Source organism: Pseudomyrmex gracilis, unplaced genomic scaffold (genome assembly GCF_002006095.1).
Source record: "Pseudomyrmex gracilis isolate BER0280 unplaced genomic scaffold, ASM200609v1 scaffold_1699, whole genome shotgun sequence".
In the NCBI taxonomy this organism is placed as follows: domain Eukaryota; kingdom Metazoa; phylum Arthropoda; class Insecta; order Hymenoptera; family Formicidae; genus Pseudomyrmex; species Pseudomyrmex gracilis.
Window position 1 is genome coordinate 3,645 of NW_018022283.1, and position 21,172 is coordinate 24,816.

General features: G+C 38.2%; 1 protein-coding gene across 1 annotated transcript in view; it reads left to right on the plus strand.

Annotated features, from left to right (window-relative positions):
- The window catches only part of LOC109862382 (bestrophin-2-like), a gene marked incomplete at its 3' end in the record, with an annotated part of 23,740 nt that extends 2,784 nt beyond the window's left edge, over positions 1-20,956 (plus strand). The window contains exons 2-5 of the mRNA XM_020442417.1: positions 10,877-11,197; positions 11,308-11,641; positions 11,710-11,931; positions 20,831-20,956. Coding sequence (XP_020298006.1) covers positions 10,877-11,197; positions 11,308-11,641; positions 11,710-11,931; positions 20,831-20,956 — 1,003 coding nt within the window. The remainder of the gene's footprint in view (positions 1-10,876; positions 11,198-11,307; positions 11,642-11,709; positions 11,932-20,830) is intronic.
- Positions 20,957-21,172: the final 216 nt, after the last annotated feature.

A 21,172-nucleotide genomic window follows, 5' to 3' on the forward strand; every position in this document is an offset into this window, starting at 1 on the left:
GTTATTAATGTCTTATCGACGTCTCTAACCTATCTTTAGGTCATATGGCACCTACTGCTGCATTCTAATATGATGGGAATGTCAAATTCAAATTTGTCCGGATTTAAGTGGCGGACCCTGTATATATATATATATCCCCCAAAATAAGGAAAACTTATCTTGAATAACAATATACGCATACTTTACACAGTAAAGAAATTTTAACATTTATTAAATGTGTATTCTATTTTTTTTCCACATAATCGAGAATAAAATTTTTTGCAAACATCATGCTCGCGGCTAAACAAAACTACGATTNCAATAAAATTACAGAACTGAGAAAAATACTATTATTTCGACAATGTAACGAATCTTAAATATGTAGAACAAATAAATTACGGCCATACTTGTTACGCATGAACATGTTTTCCCGATTGACGTCAAACAAAAAACATCTCGGCAGTCTAAATGCATTTTTACATATCACGTATTAAAATTTACCATTAAAGTTGTTGAAGCTTATTATTAAACCTTACGCAAAGATTTATCACCATTAAGACGTTACCACGCAACATCACATTTAGTTGCAGAATTACTAACTTTTGAACTAAAAAGATAAAGAAAAACAGTTTGCGCCATAATTTTTAGCGCAACAAACTGCAAAATACCAGCCTAATTCGAACTTTCTAACTTTAGTTATTAACAATCAATTGTTTAAATAATAGAAATTATCAAACTTTTATTGTGTGGTATTTTGCAACTAACCAATAGAAACTGAAATGTAAAAACCATTTTGCTTTAACTTTTACCGTTCTTGAAATATTCAATTTGTTAACTTTCACTCATTGTCATAAATCGCAGAGTAGCCGAATGAAGGTACCTGCAAAGTTAGTTTCAATCTATCTCTTCTGGTTCTTGAGATATTCGCGATTTGCGAAAAAAACTATGTATCGTTAAATGTAGGATATTAAAATAAATTAAATGTTTATATTTGTTATTCATAAACTTTATTGTAAGATCCTGCGTTTTTGGGAACTTTCCAATTACCGAATTAACATATAGTAGTATATCTATTTTATATTTGGTATGTTTTATTTTTTATTTCACAAATTTAATAACGAGAGAGTACGCTCTATAACATTTTTTAATTTTTTTTATATTTGTATAATATATATATTTAAATTATTGTATTATATAGTATTGTTACGCGGGGGTCACCGCGTATGTGTCGCGGGAGCGGCGTGAACGGCGCGCGATCGGCGCGACTGTCGGTTACCGGGCAACGACGGGTTGTTGAAAAAGAAGAGAAGAAAGAGAGAAGAATTGCGACCGCGGAACTGTCACGACGGGTTTGAACATCTGGTTCTGTATTCTATACTTATCGTTGTATTTCGAATTGTAATAAAGTTCTTTAACGAGACACCGCGTCCTTTCTTGGCCGCGGGTGTAAGTGCGAATCGCGGAGACCGGCGACAGAGCTAAACCGCCACTGCGGACGTAACAATTTGGGGGCTCGTCCGGGATCGAGCTTGAAAGATCAGCGGCATGGCTCTGGTGCATTCGCCGCGGAGAACGCGCAGTCAGGTTGCGGCGGGAGCGGCAGAGACGTCGGCGGCGCCGGAAGCGGCGACAGCAATGTCCGAGAGCGAGACACTGCGTGCGGTCCTGCGGAAGTTAGAGCAGCTGCGGGAGGAGCGTCGACAAGAAAAGGATTCGTTCCGGCAGAAGGAGCGGACATTTGGTGATTACGTGCGCCGAAAGGAGGAGGATATCCGTCGCTTGGAGGAGCAGTTTCGCCGCGGTGTATCAGGCGAGTCACTTCCAAATCATTCTCCTGTACGGGCGGGGGAATTGACGGGAATAAAAATTAAGCCGGACGTGTTTGACAGGAGTATTCCGTGGCGCGAGTTTTTCGCGCAGTTCGAGTTAGTCGCGCGTGCGAACGTGTGGAGCGATGCGGCAAAAGCGACGGTTTTGGCAACTAATCTAAAAGCCAAGGCGCGCTCAGTTTTAAAAGGGCTGGAAGAGGAGTTCAGCTTCAAGGATATTCGCTCTAAGTTAAAATCGCGGTTCGGGGAGCGAGAACTTTTTCACAGTTGTTACGCACAATTTACTAATCGTAAACAGAGGGGCGGAGAGGATTTTGCGACGCTTGGTGCGGATATAGAGCGTCTGGCGCGTCTCGCGTATTCAGAGGGTACGCATGAAATTCGCGAGAGAGTCGCTTGTGCACAATTTATTGCCGCCTTTTCGGATAGATATGTAAAGCGTGCGTTGCAAATAGAGAACGTAACTTCGTTGAGAGCTGCCGTCGAGCGCGCGAAGGCGGTGAAAGCTATTCAGGAGAATAGTTTTGGGGCGAGCAGGGAGACGCCGTATAATTTTAAGAAAAACGGCGAGCGGAGGTCAGAGAACGGAACAAAGAGGGAGCACGAGCAGAGGGGGGATAGTGGACGGAAGAAAAGAGAGTGCTGGAAGTGCGGGAAGAAGGGGCACTTCCGTTATGAGTGTCCGGCTAAGTTGTCGGAAAACAAAGCTTAGTCGAGCTTTCAGGGGTGGGTTCGGCTATGGGGTGGGACACCCCGGAAAGAGTAATGTTGGTTAAACAACTTAATAATAAGAAAAATAATTTGTTTGTTTTTTCTGGTTTTTTAAATAGTAAATCGTGTAATTTTAAATTTGATACGGGCTCCGATGTGACGATCGTAAATTTTAATTTTGTAGAGAAATCGCAATGTCGAAGGTTGACAAAGAGGCCGAGGTTGAGATATCCTACCGGTGAGGAAGTTCCGGTTTGGGTAGAATGTGTGGCTCGAGTGGTTGTAGGGGGACATTCTTTAAGCATGCCTCTATTTGTGGGGGATATACTCGATGACTGTATCTTGGATCTTGACTTCTTCAGGAAGACGGGGTTGGACAGGACAATGGAGTCTCTCATTGTTGCTTCCCCGGAAATAGAATAAAAGAAACCAACAGTATGCTTTTAAAAGCAAACAATAAAATGATATAATTACCAAATGAAAATAATACCCAATTTATGACGCGGAAATATGAGAGAATCCCACTATCCAAAGTAATTCTCATACATTTCACCCTCCCAAAAACTACGCAGCCGCGACATTGCAACACCCGTTAACCCCGTAGACACCGAACTCTACGAAATCACAGCTCCGTCCACTTTGAAATAATAAGGACTCCCTTGTCAAAAGAGCCTAAAGGTGGCACCATGCCACCAGAAAAAATTATAACAACCGCTATACATTGGAAAACAAATACCAACCAAAATTAGAAACCAAGTGAAACCTTTTTAGAAGAAATAAAGCGCCTCACCGTCGGCACCATGCCATCAGAGGAAATTATAACAACCGCTATACATTGAAAAACAAATATCAATCAAAATTAGTAACCAAGTGAAACTTTTTTAGAAGAAATAACCCGCCCAGCCGTGCAGTCCAAAGAGAGGTCAGCAACGAAAAACAATCCTTTTTTACATTAATCCCCGGGATTCTCTCCACTAATTCTCACANGGCTCCGACGTGTGTTCCCACCTTTTGCAAAACAAAGTCAATCTATCGGCGTGCACTACCTTACACTTATGCTTTCCCGAGCAACGTATGCACTAAACTACGTCGCTTAACTTTTTAACAACCACGAACGGCCCTTTCTAACTCCTCTGCAATTTAGGAGCTTTACCCTTGCTTCTGCGAGAATTAAAAAACCAAACCTTCTGCCCCTCATCAAATAGGAAAGGTCTGGTTTTACGATCATAACGAACCTTTGCCTTATTTGACCACAACACCAACTGCTTTCTAACACTCTGATGAATTTCCTCCAATTGCGTCCCTAACTCCTGAATATAATCNTCCGAAGAATCCGAACAATAATTCGGCGGAGTACCTCGCAACAAATCTAATGGTAAACGCAGATCTCGACCGAAACTCAACTCAGCCGGAGTAGCTCCCGTAGTCTCATGCCTAGAAGACCTATACGCAAGCAAACACATGGATACCCAACAATCCCAACTCTTCTGATTTTTATTAATAAATTTAGACAAGTACTGTAGTATCGTCTGATGCTGTCTTTCAACCTGCCCATCCGACTGCGGATGAAGAGCAGTAGTCCTCGTCTTCTTTATCCCCAACAACCACGATAGCTCCTGAAAAAACCGAGACTCAAAATTCTTCCCCTGATCTGTATGCAACTCTAACGGCACACCAAACCTAGAAACCACCTGATTACCAAAGACTTCCGCACCGGTCGACGCTCTAATATTCTTCAAAGGAAAAGCCTCCACCCACTTAGTGAAACAGTCTACCACCACAAGAAGATATTTATTTCCTGAAAAAAACGCTGAAAAAGGACCCAAAACGTCTATCTGTAACCTCTCAAAAGGTGCACCAGCATTGAAGATTTGCAACGGAGATTTCCCCTTATCCGAAGGACCTTTCTTCGCGACACAAACTCCGCAAGATTTACACCAATTCTCTACATCCTTCTTACACAAATCCCAATAGAACCGCCTACGAATTTTTTCTAGCGTCTTGTTCACCCCGAAATGCCCCCCCAGAAGGAGCATCATGAGCCTCCTTTAAAATCCGCTTCACCCTCTTCCGAAGAACGATAACTTGAAGAAAACTAGATTTTAAACCCGGTGCCACCCACCTCTTATGTAAAACTCCATTCACAACGACTAAAGCGTCCTAATGGGACCAGAAAATTCTTGAAGAAGGACCTCTAGCCAAAACTTCTTCCCACAAAGGACGTCTGTACTTCTCCTTTCTTAGCAAAACGACCGACACAACCGGATCCTCCAACTGATCTTCACGCCATTCCCCGGAAGTATTTTCCTCCAAAACTATACGAGCTACTCGCCCCTCCTGCTCCAAAGCATCTCTCACTTCCACCTGTGAGCAATACTTGCAGCTAGATTCCGCACAAGGCCGCCTAGAGAGACCATCCGCGTTTTTGTGCGCCCGACCGCTCCGATGAACTACCTCAAAATCGTATTGCTGTAGCCTCTCCGCCCAACAAGCCAACTGACCCTCTAACTCCTTGAAAGACATCAACCACCTAAGAGAAGCATGGTCAGTTCGAACCAGAAATTTTCGTCCGTATAGATAGTGATAAAAAGACTTAATTCAGTTTACCATCGCCAGCAATTCCCGCCGAGAAACCAAATAGTTTCTTTTAGACTTATTCAACACTTTACTATAATAGGCAATGACCTTTTCCGTTCCATGCTGAACTTGCGACAAAACTGCACCAACACCATGACCGGAAGCATCCGTGTCCAGAATTAATTCCCCTTTTTCAAGAGGAAAAGTATCGGAAGTAAAGACAACGCCTGCTTGAGATTTACAAACGCCTCCTGACACTGCTTCGTCCAAATAAACTTAACCTGATTTTCCGTCAAAACAAATAGTGGCTTCGCAATAAGAGAAAAACTTTTGACAAACTTACGGTAATAAGAGNAAAACCCAAGGAAACTGCGAACCTGTTTCTTGTTCTGCGGAACAGGCCACTCCGCTACAGCCGTAACTTTCTCAGGATCTGTTGAAATCCTCTCGGCCAAAATCACATGCCCTAAATATTTTACTTGTTTCCTAAATAAATTACATTTCTTAGGATTGAGCTTTAAATTGGCCGCNCTGAGCCTCAGAAAAACCCTTCTTAAATTAGCTACTATTTTCTCGAAAGACTTTNCAAACACAACCACATCATCTAAATATACCAAACAAATTTTAGACAATAGTTGATGAAGAACTTGTACCATCGCACGCTCAAAAGTAGCCGGAGCGTTAAACAAACAAAACGGCATCACCGTGAATTGCCAACGTCCATTCCCCACCGAGAAAGCAGTCTTTTCCCTGTCCTCCGGCCGAATCTTCAACTGCCAATACCCACTCTTCAAATCCAAAGTAGAAGACCATTCATTCCCGGACAATTGATCCAGAAGATCATCAATCCTAGGAAGAGGATAGGAATCCTTAATCATGACCGCATTGAGTTTACGATAATCAACGCAAAATCTCAAACCCCCGTCCTTCTTCTTCACAATCACTGCCGGGGAGACCCACGGGCTAAAAGACTCTTCGATGACCCCTTGGCCCTTCATTTCTTGAAAAATCTTTTCCACCTCAGCCCGCATCCCCAACGGAATCCTCCTTGGAGCTTGCTTAATCGGCCGAGGATCCTGTAGATTTATTTCGTGCTAAAAAACATCACAGTTCCCAGCCACNATCTGTTCAGAGAAGACATCCTGAAACTCAACCAAAAATTCGGCAAAAACACCTCCGCCTTTTCCGGGAGAGCAACAATGAAAGACTCCACTGTCCTGTCCAACCTTGTCTTCCTGAAGAAGTCAAGACCCAGGATACAGTCATCGAGTATATNCGCCACAAATAGAGGCATGCTTAAAGAATGTCCCCCTACAACCACTCGAGCCACACATTCTAACCGAACCAGAATTTCCTCACCGGTAGGATATCTCAACCTCGGCCTCTCTGTCAACCTTCGACATTGCAATTTCTCTACAAAATTAAAATTTACGATCGACACATTGGAGCCCGTATCAAATTTAAAATTACACGATTTACTATTCAAAACACCAGAAAAAACAAACAAATTATTTTTCGTATTATTAAGTTGTTTAACCAACATTACCCTTTCCGGGGTGTCCCACCCCATAGCCAAACCTACCCTTGAAAGCTCGATTAAGCTTTGTTTTCCGACAAATTAGCCGGACACTCATAACGGAAGTGCCNCTTCTTCCCGCACTTCCAGCACTCTCTTTCCTTCCGTCCACTATCCCCTCTCTGCTCTTGCCCCTTCTTCGTTCCGTTCTCCGACCTCCGCTCGCCGTTTTTCTTAAAATTATACGGCGTCTCCTTGCTCGCCCCAAAACTATTCTCCTGAATAGCTTTCACCGCCGTCGCGCGCTTGACGGCAACCCTCAACAAAGTTACGTTCTCCATTTGCAACGCACGCTTTACAAATCTATCCGAAAAGGCGGCAATAAATTGTGCACAAGCGACTCTCTCGCGAATGTCATGCGTACTCTCTGAATACGCGAGACGCGCCAGACGCTCTATATCCGCACCGAGCGTCGCAAAATCCTCTCCGCCCCTCTGTTTACGATTAGTAAATTGTGCGTAACAACTGTAAAAAAGTTTTCGCTCCCCGAACCGCGATTTTAACTTAGAGCGAATATCCTCGAAGCTAAACCCCTCTTCCAGCCCCTCTAAAACTGAGCGCGCCTTTCCCCTCAGATTAGTAGCCAAAACCGTCGCTTTTGCCGCATCGCTCCACTCGTTCGCACGCGCGACCAACTCGAACTGCGCGAAAAATTTGCGCCACGGAACACTCCCGTCAAACACGTCCGGCTTAATTTTTATTCCCGTCAATTCCTCCGCCCGTACAGGAGAATGATTTGGAAGTGACTCGCCTGATACACCGCGGCGAAACTGCTTCTCCAAGTGACGGATATCCTTCTCCTTTCGGCGCACGAAATCACCAAATTTCCGCTCTTTCTGCCGGAACGAATCTTTTTCTCGTCGACGCTCCTCCCGCAGCTGCTCTAACTNCCGCAGGACCGCACGCAGTGTCTCGCTCTCGGACATTGCTGTCGCCGCTTTCGGCGCCGCCGACGTCTCTGCCGCTCCCGCCGCAACTTGACTGCGCGTTCTCCGCGGCTAACGTACCAGAGCCATCTCCTCGACCGCACACGCTCGATCCCGGACGAGCCCCAAAATTGTTACGTCCGCAGTGGCGATTTAGCTCTGTCGCCGGTCTCCGCGATTCGCACTTACACCCGCGGCCAAGAAAAAACGCGGTTTCTCGTTAGAAAACTTTATTACAACTCGAAATACAACGATAATTATAGAATACAGAACCAGATGTTCAAACGCGTCGTGACAGTTTCGCGGTCGCGATTCTTCTCTCTTTCTTCTTTTCTTTTTCAACAACTTGTCGTCGCCCGGTAACTGACAGTCCCGCCGATCGCGCGCCGTTCACGCCGCTTCCGCGACACATACGCGGTGATCCCCGCGTGACACTGCAGCTGAACCGCCACTGCGGACGTAACAGTATCAAGAGGCACGGTAGTGCCTCGCGCCAAGTTCACGCGCAACGAAGTGGCGCTCGAACTGCGCGAGCACACTGTGCTTCTTATACGCGAGATTCATGCACTTGAGAAGTGAGGAGATTTCTCAGGGCAATATTTTAGTAACGACTGAACCGATCACTTTCGTTTTAGTCTTAATCGATTCAAAATAAAATATTTGAAAAAAAGTATTATTGCGTTTTTTGGTTTGTGGTTTCTAAATGGAGATATGGAAGATAAATGAAAATGTGTGTGAAATTTACATTCAGAAACGTCATAGTCGTCCTTCTATCAAATTGTGTGAAATATAATGAACTGAAATTCAATTATAATGAATTGAAATTTTTATATGCACGGTTGTCTGATACATGTGCACATGTAAAATATGTCTGTCTGTAGATAAATTTTTGGTGCAACCGCGCCAAGTTGTTTTGCATTAAATATTTTTTATTTTGACAGAATTTTTTTTTCTTTTTTTTTTGTTTTTCACGGAAAGTAAAGTTTTGCTGGGTCTACTTGTTAGTTTCACTACAAATCCTTTTGTTAATTTAATAGGTTCAGACAATTCTTTTTTTCAAAATTTTTTCCGTAACAAACACTTAACAAAATAGTTATGTATACTTAGATTAGGATAATAATGTACAAAAGTAACGTACAAAATTTACTTGGTGCTACTTTGTGATATCACTTTTTTTGTAAAACGGGTTTTTANAGAAAGAATGTTTTGTAGTATATAAATGTTGTAAAACAGGTTTTATATAGGGAAAGAAGTTTTTGGAGTTATAAATAAAAAATAATTTAATTTAAATACAATACGTGTTGTGCGTGTACTTGGCGCCTGTTTTTACCTTTTTTTAAAAAGGTAAGTTTTTAGAATATCACACACTTTATATTTTAAGGTTTTTTTAGTTTCTCTAACAAAGGAATATAAACATTTGTAGTTTTTGTATATATATTATTATATTATAGTAAACTCTGATTATTATAAAACACAAAAAATGTTTACTATCAGTTCTACCACTATACTTGGCGCGAGACTATGGCTGCGTTCCGAGTTACGCATATCACATACTAATCTATACTATATGTAACGTGTACTATAGAAAAATGTCCGTATATGCGTAATTCGGAACGCAGCCTATATCTACACGAAAGTGTTGCCACCTGGCGGCGACAAGAGGCGAAGTACGCTCAAGCAATCTCAAGACGACGTGGACAAAAATTATGACCTTAGTTTTTTGCGATTTTAGAGTTTGTATCGAGATATTTCTGTTCAGAAGGCACGAAGGAAAAAAACCGCAAAATACTTTTTTTGTGCCTCGATCTCAACTTTCAATTGAGTCTAGGCCGAACTCGATCGGTTTAGCCGTTGTTGAAATTGGAAAATCGCGATATTGCCATTTGGCCATTTTCGCGTATAAGAGGCACGGGGTATGTACCTCGCGCAGCGCGCGCACACTTTGTTTGCGCATATACATGGCGCGAGACACTATTCGCGCGCGCGCGCGCGTGCCTCTTGATATACATGAATAAATAATATTTTCATCACATATCGCACAACAAGATGACGATAACAACATCCGTGTTTTTAGTTCCAACTGCCTGTCACGTTTGAAATTTACATATTTTTGGAACTGTTTGCCCTTTTTCTGAATTATATTCGAACTTCTTCACTTGTAGTATACAAAGTGCTGTGATTATCTTTACTTTGCAATTATTTGTTGCGTTTTTTTAATAGTACCCAGACGGCACAATGATGTATTTAAGATGTATTGAAGATATCTCACAGAGACTTTGAATGTGCAAAAGATATCTCGTTGAGACATTTTTGAACAAGTAATGATGTTCAAATAATATCTCAGGGATATGCCTGAGACTGCTAATGTCCACATCAAAAATATGCAAATGATATCTCTTGCAAAAGTTTCAAAAAATTAGGGAAATATCGAGATTTTGCTCGAATTAGTTTTTGAAGGCCTGATACACACAGCTCGTCCGATCAACCGATGAACTCTATTAAAAGGGACCGGACCTGAAAAAAATCCTAAGGTGATTAGTGAGATTCGAACTCGAGACCTCCGCAAGCCCATATCCGCAGCCCCTGCACTCAGTCCGCGAGACCACTTGCTACTTACTAAATTATAATTGTTTTTATCTACTTATTCTTGAGCTATTGTACACAGTTTGTTTATTATTTATTTTAATTATTATTTAATAAAAATATTGCAGTGCAATGTATACATTGCAACTTGAGAATTGATTCTCATATCTCGCGCAAAATATATTGTGCGAAGATTTGTGATATCATCAATAAATATTTTTAAAATATCATAAGAATATTACTGAAGTGTAATACACTGCATTCAAATTTCCTATACATTAAACGATGTCTTTAAGATATACTTGAAAGAAAACAGTACTAATATTCTTAGAATAATATCTGTGTGATATTTCAGGGATGTGATATCACATGATATCACGAAAAACACGTAGAAACAATATTATTCTACAATCAAATAATATCATGTGCCGTCTGGGTACTAATATAATTAATAATTATAATTATTTCTTTAATAATATGTGTTAGTATTAAGGTAAGATTTTAACGCTAACACATATACGTATGTTACATACAATAATTAACGTAAGATAGCCCAACATTTGTAGTGACAAAACTAAAATACTTTTTTTCACAGAACAACTTATTTTTATTTAGAAATAAATACAAAAATAAATTTATCAACTACAATGTAAACGGTAATGTGATAATATTGTTATTATTTATGCATATTTCAGATGGCGCGCAAGTATTTACAAACTAGTCTGGACCGATCTAATTGTGTATCTCTTCATGTATTATTTACTGTCTGGGATTTATCGATACTTATTAGACAATAAACAGAAGGAGACATTTGAGTCTCTAGTGGCGTATTGCAACCAATACAATGATTTACTACCATTAACGTTTATCTTAGGATTTTATGTTAGTATTGTAATGACTAGATGGTGGAATCAATATATAACGATACCATGGCCCGATTCTATCGCAGTTTACGTATCAGCTTTTATAGACGATAATGATGAACGCGGACGTCTAATACGCCGAACAATTCTTAGGTTAGTAAAAAATACTATTTTCCAATTATCATATTATATCACTACTGCATATCTAGCATATTAACAATTTTGTTTAATACATCAAGTTTCTAAACTCTATGTTTCAACAGATATGTTTGTCTGTGCTTAACCATGGTTTTGGCAAACGTTGCACCACGCATAAAAAAAAGATTTCCTACTTTAAAGCATTTTGTAACAACTGGGTTGCTACTGGACACCGAATTGTCAGTATTTTATGATATTCACAAAAAATGTTCAAAACCGAGTAAACATTGGCTACCAATAGTTTGGGCAACAAGCATTGTAACTTACGCTCGAAGGGAAGGTCGAATATGCAATGATTTTGCGGTAAAAACTCTTATTGATGAACTCAATCATTTCTGTGGCAATTGCAGCAAAATTTTACACTATGCCACAATTAGTATTCCTTTAGTATATACTCAGGTAAGGTCAAACTTTAAGCAATAAAATTGAGCTTTACTATATTTTAATATATTTTATTGTTTCTGTAGACAGTAACTTTAGTAGTATACACATATTTTCTGACGAGAATAATAGGCCATCAGTGGATCCAAACCTCAGAGTCAAACTTTGATATGTATTTTCCAGTATTCACAGTATTACAATTCGTTTTTTACATGGGTTGGCTAAAAGTAGCTGAAATACTAATCAATCCGTTTGGCGAAGATGATGATGATTTTGAAGTAAATTGGATAATTGATCGTAACTTACAAGTAAGAGTTGCAGTTAGTTGTTTTATTATTATAATACAAAAATAGTTTTAGTATAAAACAAAATTAGATTTGTGAAATTTTGAGTAATTTAGTTATATTTTAATATTATAATTTAATGTTTAAACACCTTTAAATAGCCGAACTGTTTGAGCCGTAAGACTAGACATTTTGTCAAAAAATTGAATGTTTCTTTTTTAAACATTTCAGTTGTTTTTAAACCATCTTCAGTGGGCTCTGTTACAAAGTAATAACAATTCAAGTCAATTACAAATTCAAGTGTAATTATTAATAATGTTGTTAAATAGCATACTCATGGAATAAAACCAGACCCATCAAAAATAAGTGCAGTAAGAAATTTTCCTGTGCCGACAAAGATAAAAGATATACAGGCTTTTATAGAATTGGCAGGCTATTATCGGAAATTCATTGACACAAAATTATAGGATATATTTCTTTGACTTGGAGATAACCGGGTTTATTAGGAAAGCTGCTCGGGAACGTTTAAACAAAAATTTTTGTTTGCTATCGTCTACGACGGAATTTTTAAGATTGTTGCTAAGCTCGATTTATTGTTTTCGGGCGTCGACACGATTTCTAATTGCGCGCCTATCGCGTCGAAGTCTGAGTCTATTTGTGTTATTTATTGAAAATAATAATTTATTGTATGTCGGCGCGTCACGTTGCAAGAAAAAGGGCACCGTGAAGTCTCAGGACGTAACAACTGAAACGGAATTTTTATAAAAATAATGACATAAGAAGGTTTTTGTCTAGTAAGAGTTCTAATGACATACAGCGTCACTGGTTTGTCTTACCTTATATCAACAAATTTTCGGAGAAATTTTCAAAAATATTTCTTACACTAACTCCTATGTGAAATCCGTATATGCAAACAAGGTGTGCTGCTCAATCTTTCTTTTAATATTTCAAATGCTTGTTGCTGTTCTTGGCTCCACTCGAACTTGACTCCTTTTCGTGTTAGCTGAGTCAGAGGTTTTGCAACTCTTGAGAATTGGTCAATAAATTTCCGATAATAGCCCGCCAATCCTATGAAAGCCTGTATATCTTTTATCTGTGTCGGCACAGGAAAATCTCTTACTGCACTTATTTTTGATGGATCTGGTTTTATTTCATCCTCGGTAATAATGTGACCTAGGTACGTGACTTCCTTCCGGAAAAACTCACACTTATCCGGCAGTAATTACAAATTATTTTCTTGAAATTGCTTGAACACGTCTTTTAACCGTTTACTGTGTTCCTTTAGGCTGGCTCCATGTATTACAATATCGTCCAGATACACGAAGCACTTTATGCCTTGTAGTCCAGTTAAAACCAAATTCATCAATCTCTGAAATGTGGCTGGCGCGTTCTTCAGACCGAAGGGCATTCTGGTGTACTCATAATGCCCGTACGGTGTCGAAAACACTGTCTTGCACTTGTCCGTTTCTGCCATGGGTATTTGATAATACCCCGATGCAAGTCCAACGTGGATTCCCAGCTGGTCCAGAATTTCCGTTATGTTAGGTAGAGGGAACGAATCTCCAATAGTTACGTCGTTTAGATGTCGGAAATCCACCACTATTCGCAATTTTCGAACACCTGACGCGTCCATCTTTTTAGGCTCCACTAAAAGTGGCGTGTTCCACTGACTTTGGCTAAGTTGAATTATTTCATTGTCTAGCATTTCTCTTATCTACCTATCAACTTCTTTCTTATGTTTTTCTGGCAGTCGGTACGGCCTTACATTAATCGGCGCAGTGTCGGCCTTGACCGGAATCTGATGCTCCACCGCGTTTGTCTTACTCAACGGTTAGCCGGCTAAGTAAAAAATATTGCTATATTCTTTGTTTAACTCGTAAAGTTTCTTTCTTTTTTCTCTATTTAAATGTTGTACCCGCAACATTTCTCTTATTTTTTCCTGACGCGTAAGGCCGCTAAATTCATTTTTCGTCTTGTTTACCTCTAAACTTCCATCAACGGCCGTTACTGGCTGTTTTTCTTCTGCTTCAATTCATCCTACCTGATTATTATCTGGTATCGCTGTTATAATGGCCTCACATCTTGATAGTATCTTTAGGTTTCTATGAGAATGCAGGGTCAGCGCCTCCTGTTCTACAAGAATTTTTCCTTTCTTATAGTCGTGAATGACATAATATTTCTTTAAGAAATCGCTTCCTAAAATTCCTTCATAATTTATAGAAAAGTTATCCCTTACAACGTACATAGGATGCTTGATTTTCTTATTCCTCAACTGGATTGTTGCCACAAATTTTTCTATTACGCAAGTTGTGTTACAGGTCATAAACCCAGATAGCCAAATGTGAAAACTCAATATAAAGCAAATTATTGTATAGATTAAGTTGCTCGCCAATTGCTGTTGTGTTGTTTTTATTTAACGAAATGGTTTTGTCAATTCAGTATCAATATGCTGAGTTTTATTATCAATCAATTGTTGTAGCCAATGTTTAGAACATATGAGTTAGCAATATGTGAGCAATATATGAACAATTATTTTTATTCATAAGTTGAGAAAACTAATATAAGTTTATTGCCGATGAGTTGTTGAGAACTTGCTGTTATTATATTTTGAAAACTGTTGTTGGCAAGAACATACTGAAAAGAGGATACACCCTTTTGTTACATTGCTGAAAACATATGAGTAATATTTGTGGCAAGTTGCCAACAACTTGCACTTAGTTGGCTATCTGGGAAAGCTTCCGTATTCATTTGTTAATTCCGCGGGAGTTTTTCCTTTCAAGCATTTCTTTTTAATGAGTGACACTGAGGCTCCTGTGTTATATAGTAACTCTGCTATTCCACGCTTCGCTTCTTTAATTGGCATTTTCACGATGTCCAAACCTGCTTGCGTCGTATTTACTTTAGTAATTTGAAGCTCTGCTATCGTTTTAGCTTTCTTTTTCTTAGTGCCATCCTCGTCATTTTCGGATAAGTCGTTGCTATCGCTCTGATTCTACTTTTTGCTTTGTTTTTTATGCGATGCATCATTCGCTTTCTTCCCTTGATATTTTTTCTTATCATTCAGAGCCCAGCAATTTTCTTTGGAATGTCCTTTTTTCTTGCAATAATTGCAATATTTTTCAACGGCATTTATTCTGCCGCCCGCCTTTGGTAACGACACTTTGCTGACTCGGCACTTTTGACCGAAGTGTCCGTGCTTTTCGCATTTAAAACATGTGTCTTTATTATATTTTCTTTTGTTTTGCGTATTCTAATTTTTTATTTGCCCAGTATGAGGTGTCATCACTTTTTCCTCCGAACTGGCCGCATTTATGGCCTCCTGTAGAGTTCCATAATTTTGTGAGCGAATTTTTACTCTAATTTTGCTTTTTAATCCTATCTGAAATTGTTGTAATACCTGCTCTTTGATTCTGCTCATAATTATCCGTTTTTCTTCAATGGTGTGTCTCCTACCTTCCACCATAGCCCCATACAACTCCATGGCGATTTTATTTACACTTTGGCCGTACGTTTGCACACTTTCGCCATTCTTTTGCCTCAATGTGTTAAAATCTATCTGCAACTGAGTAACACTCTTCTTTGCAGCATAGGTGTTCTCAACTTCCTCTTTTAATTGTCCGAAGTTGCAGATATTCTTTGTCATTCCTCTAAAAGATTGATCGCGAGCAACGACAGACAGATCGTGAGTAGCTGTTGAATACTGTGGCGCTCCGAGTCTAAGCGGAGAGTTTACGCAGTATAGCAACGGCTAAGGGTCAGAAATAGAGTGCTAATTTTGTACAAACAAGTTGTAAAAGTGATATTTAATAAATTTCGTCAGTTTATAAAAATCTCATTCAGCAACCACGTCCTACGACTTCCCGTAATCTCAACAGACGGGTTTTTAAAATTCTGATAGATAATCTGTGTGAATTATCGAAAACTTACTCCAGTCACAATGAAGAATTTTTATCTTCTTGCTAAGGTTGACGATTTTTGAGATCAGTCCCAGTCAGAAATATCTTTTCGAATCGACGTCGATTCGACGTCGATTATACTAGTCGATCGACGGGTGAAATTTGTAGTCGATTTGACTTAAAAATGGACACAAATTTCGACCAATTATTGACAAGTCGATTTGATATCGATATTATGTGAAGACAGATTGAGTCAATCTAAATAGAAAAGTCTTATACCATTTTGCAAATATTCGTAATAATTATTGAGAATGATTAATTAATACATTATGATGATTAATACATGTGAATTAATACATGTGACTGAGCGCGTGGGAACCGATGGCCCGAACTTTGTAGACGTGTATGATTTTAAGAAGTTGTAAAGAAATATGGGTTACTTCATGCAATCTCCTAACAGAAAAAAAGCATACAAGCAAGCGACATGTAACATAGCTTCTTACGATCAGCTGAATTTCTTAACTGAAAATTATACACGCCTACAGAGTCCAGACTAGCGCTCTTATATAAGAAAATATATTATATATTAACTTATATTATTCATATAGTATATATTATATATATTTTTTAACATATATATATATTTTTTTTATATGGTATTATAAAGTATTTTACATTTATATTAAAAACTCAAGTTTTATAAACAATAATTATGAAGATAGGTCCACTCTGTTTTAAATTCTTTTTTGTCGCGTTTTCCATAACTTCCATCTTCTTGTTTCCTGTATGGAGCATTTTTTAACCATAGTCCAGCGTACTTTGATAAATCCGCAATAATTATGTTTGGTCTTTTCTCGTGAATTGCACCTAAAAATAAAATAATGTTGCAAATTATAAAGCAAAATTATATAAGCAAGAAAAATTCTTATTGTTTGTAAAAAAAAATACGTATATTTCAAAAACTTTAGAGAATATCATGTATTTACCTATAATCACTTCCCACAATAATAGTTTGCTGAAAGGTTTTTTTTTATTGCCATCGCCTCGAAAGTTGTATTTGCACGCAAGAGTATTGGTAATCGCTGCAGCCATAACTGCATACAATACGTCACTATCTTTTACTTTGGTTTCTTCTTTGGCTTTTACTTGTAATTGTGCAAAATGACATATCTAAAATTGTGAAGAAGGACATCACTGTTTAAGTAAGTACCAATTAAAGTAAAAAACTGCAAAGCAAAATGAAAAAAGAAAACATACTAAAAAACAAAAATTTTCGTTATTCTTTAGAAATTCCTCGGAAATCTTCATTTCCTCTTCAGTTTTTAAAGGATATGATGGCATGTCGTTAGAAAGAATACGCTTTTTGTCATTTGGCAAAAGAAAACGTGAAAGCCTGTAATAAAAAGTCATAACTTTATCAAACTTCAAATTTATTTCCTGCCTCTCAACTGCTGCTTTCTTTTTTATGTCCTGAACTTCTTTCAATATAAGATGTAAAAGAGCTGTATCACCTAGAAAAAGGAAATTAAAACAAGCAAATGGCAAATTAATCATTGCTGACTTGTTTGCTGCCTTATTTAATAGAAAAATAAAAAATTACAATTATATTAAAATATTTATATATATGTTATTCAATTATAAAATGAGATTTTTGAATCGACGTCGATTCGACAAGATATTTCTGACTGGGAGTTGTCCGGGAATGAATGGTTCTTTACTCTAAATATTAAAAGTGGATATTCGCAGTTAATAATTCGACCAGTACGTATAGGAAAAACTGCTTTTTCAGTAAGCATTGTGTGAATTGTGGCATTTCATGGTGATGCCTTTTGGTGTGTGCAACACTCCAGCCACTTTTAAGCGCTTTGTGAAGCGAGTTCCTTAACAGTTGCTAACCATGATTTGTTTGGTTTATTTGCATGACGTAGTTGTTTTCGGTACGTTTTTTGGGAAGAAAGTAAGTAATTAAAAAGAAGTTTTCTGAAGCTCAGAGCGGTTAATTTGAAGCTCAAAATGTAATGTAATGTAATGTAATTTATTTAGAAGCAGGTGAAATATCTTGGTCATGTGATTTTGGCTGAAGGCGTCTCGACGGATCCGGAAAATTGCAACTGTGGCAGAATATCTTGTTCCGCAAAATAAAAAACAAGTGTTGTGCTCTTTGTCACAACGGATTTTTTTGACGGGAATAGCAGCAGGTACAGGGAGAAATGTCCTCTTGTTTAGTATTAACACGGAGTTTATTTCTATTTAAATACAATTCTTTTCAATACGACGACTTATGGACTAATTCTGACGTTGTCATCTCGCAGCGTCCTTTTATACCTCTTTTTGGGGGTACTGGAGCATCGCTTTGCCTGTATGACCTCGTATCGCAGCAAAACAATGTTGCGCTATCCGCTTAACTCTGCTTGATCAGCACGCGGAGACAAATCTGTCACTCCTGCTGATCAAGCAATACGTGCTTAAACCACTTATTTTTTAAAAACAGACTGTCAGCTAAATATATATTTTTATAATAAAAATTACAAGTGTTTTGCAACACGAAATAATAATAATACTCATATCNTAAACACTATTTCTCAATTTAGTAATTCCGGCACATGTTTGCAATTTTCTGGAATTTTGTTTTTATTATCGTAAATTTGAAAAAGGTTTTTCTTTACTTGTGAGGCCACTGTTTGCTTTGACTGAAAACCAAATTACGTTTGTTTGGATTAAGGAGTGTCAGAAGGCTTTTGCAAATCTCAAGCAGGACAACGTCTGACACTTCTCCTCCTGTGCTTTCTTTTCTTCTCAAAGAAGGAGAGTTATTTCTGGACACGGATGCTGCCGGACATTGTAATGGCGCGGTTTTATCGCAGTTTCAGCGGGGGACGGAGAGGGCTATTGCTTATTATAGTTGGATGTTGCGTAAGGCTGAGAGGAATTATTGTGGTACTCGGCGGGAATTATTGGCGATGGTTGATTTGATAAAATCTTTCTGTTACTATCTGTATGAGAGGAAGTTTTGAGATCACACTGATCATGCTTCACTTAGATAGTTTAGGTTTTTTTCGATAATTAGAGGGTCAAGTAGCTCGCTGGGTAAGAGGCAGTATAAATTTGAAATAGTTCATCGGAGCTGTTGAGCGCACGGGAACGCAGATGGGCTTTCTAGGCAACTTTGTGCGTTATCTTGCTTCAGGTATTGTTTGAAAGTGAAGGAGAGAGATGCCTTGAAGCAGGAATGACGGGTTTGAATACTTTTTGAGAAGGTTGCGTCTGTGGAATGGCGAATGGATCAGTTGGAAGACCAGTCCACTCGATCTTTTGCTGGGAAATAAAAAAAGTTATTGTTCTTCTTGGAAAAAAGTTTCTGCTGCTTCTCTTTCTTTGAAGATTTATTGGTCTCATTGGGACGCTTTAATTGTTTTGGATGGAGTTCTGCATACAACGTAAGTTGCTCCAAATTAAAAATCAAGTTTCTTTTAAGTAATTATTTTTTCCAGAAGAAAGTTAAGCAAATTTTTGAAGAATGCCGCATGATGCTTCTTTAGATGGTCATTTCAAAGTGAATAAGACGTTTGGAAAAATTTGCAAGCGGTTTTACTGAGTTTCGTGTAAAAGAAATGTGACAAACTGGTGTAAATCTTGCAAAATTTGTATTGCAAAAAAAAGGTACTTTGGACAAGAATAAGTCTCCGTTGGAGGTTTTTAATTCCGGCGCGTTTTTTGAAAAGTTGCAGATGGACATTCTAGGTTCTTTTCCGACGCTTTTTTCTAGAAATAAATATCTNCTTGTGGTCGTGGATTGTTTTTCTAAGAAAATGAAAGCTTTTCCTTTAATGGATATTAGGGCGTCGACTGTGGCGAAAGTTGTTGTATATCAGGTAAGTTCTAGATATGGGATGCTGTTGAAATTACATACAAATCTAGGTAAAAATGTTAATAAACAAAAGTATTCTGGCTGTAGAGAAGTAAACATTGTTGTTGGTGTGTGAATATTTAAATCAGTTTATTGAAACTTAGTTGCATAACGCTTTCGACCTTGTATTAGGTCTTTCTCAAATGGTTGCTTCTACAGCCAGAATACCTTTGTTTATTATAAAGTCTTGAAGCTATATACTCATTCTTTACATAAAAATGTTCAATCGCGACTTTTTCAGAAAGTGTCGTGGTTGTTAGAAATGACAAAGACAAGGACTACTGCTCTTTATCTGCAGTCTGATGGGCAGGTTAAAAGACAACATCAAATAATAATGTAGTATTTGTCTAATGAGAATCAGAGAAAACTGGGATTGTTGGGTTCTTATGTTCTTTGTTGCTTACAGATCTTCTAGGCATGAGGTTACGGGGGTTTCACCTGCTGAATTGAATTTTGGACGTAATTTGCGTCTGCCGTTAAATTTGTTATGGGGCATTTCGCCGAATTATTGTTTAAGTACTTCGAAAGATTATATTCGTGAGTTGGAGGCAAAACTACAGGAGGTCCATCAAGTTGTTAGAAAGCGTTTACAATTGAAATTGAACGCAGCAAAGATACGATATGATTTGAAAGCTAGGCATGTTCCTTTTGATGTTGGCCAAAAGGTTTCTTTACTCCTGGCAGGACTAAAGGAAAAATTTTTACAGAAAAATTGAGAGGAGTTTTACGTGGTTGTTAAGAAATTTCCATTTCAATCATTAGCAGCTTATCATCTTTAACAAATTTATATTAGATATGTTATTCAAAAAATAATTATTAACAATTATACTTGAAGTTGTACTTGATTTTAAGTGTTATTACTTTGTAAACTAGTTTACTGAAGATGGCTTAAAAAGCAACCGACACGCTGGATAAAGAAACAAATTCAATTTTCTCTTCGACAAAATATCCAGTACAACAGTTCAAACAGATCAATACTTCAAAGAATTTGAACATTGCGAGCACGAAGTTTACACTTATACAATTATATTAAAGTATAATTTATTATAATTACATTTTACTAATATTTGGTACGTTCAATCTAATATAAACATGCGTTGTCATTAGTTGTTTTTTAAAGGTAAGTTACTTAATCATCAACGAAATGCAAACTTCATTGAGTACAATTGAAGATCTATTAAAGGAAAGTGATGATCTCATCAACCATTTTAATACAGGACAAGAAAAAATGAGAGAGGAAGAAATAGTTTGTGTCGAGCATATCGCTCTAAGATTTTAGCAAAGATGTTGCACTACTTCGGCACGTCTAATCCAAAATTGTAGTTCAGAATTTCTTCACCAAATTATGTAGGTAGATGTCAGGCGTGAATGGGTGATACTCTATTGACCACAGTACGATTCGACACCGCTCGATTCGACACAGATTTATTCGACACCAAATTATTCGACACCGTACGATTCG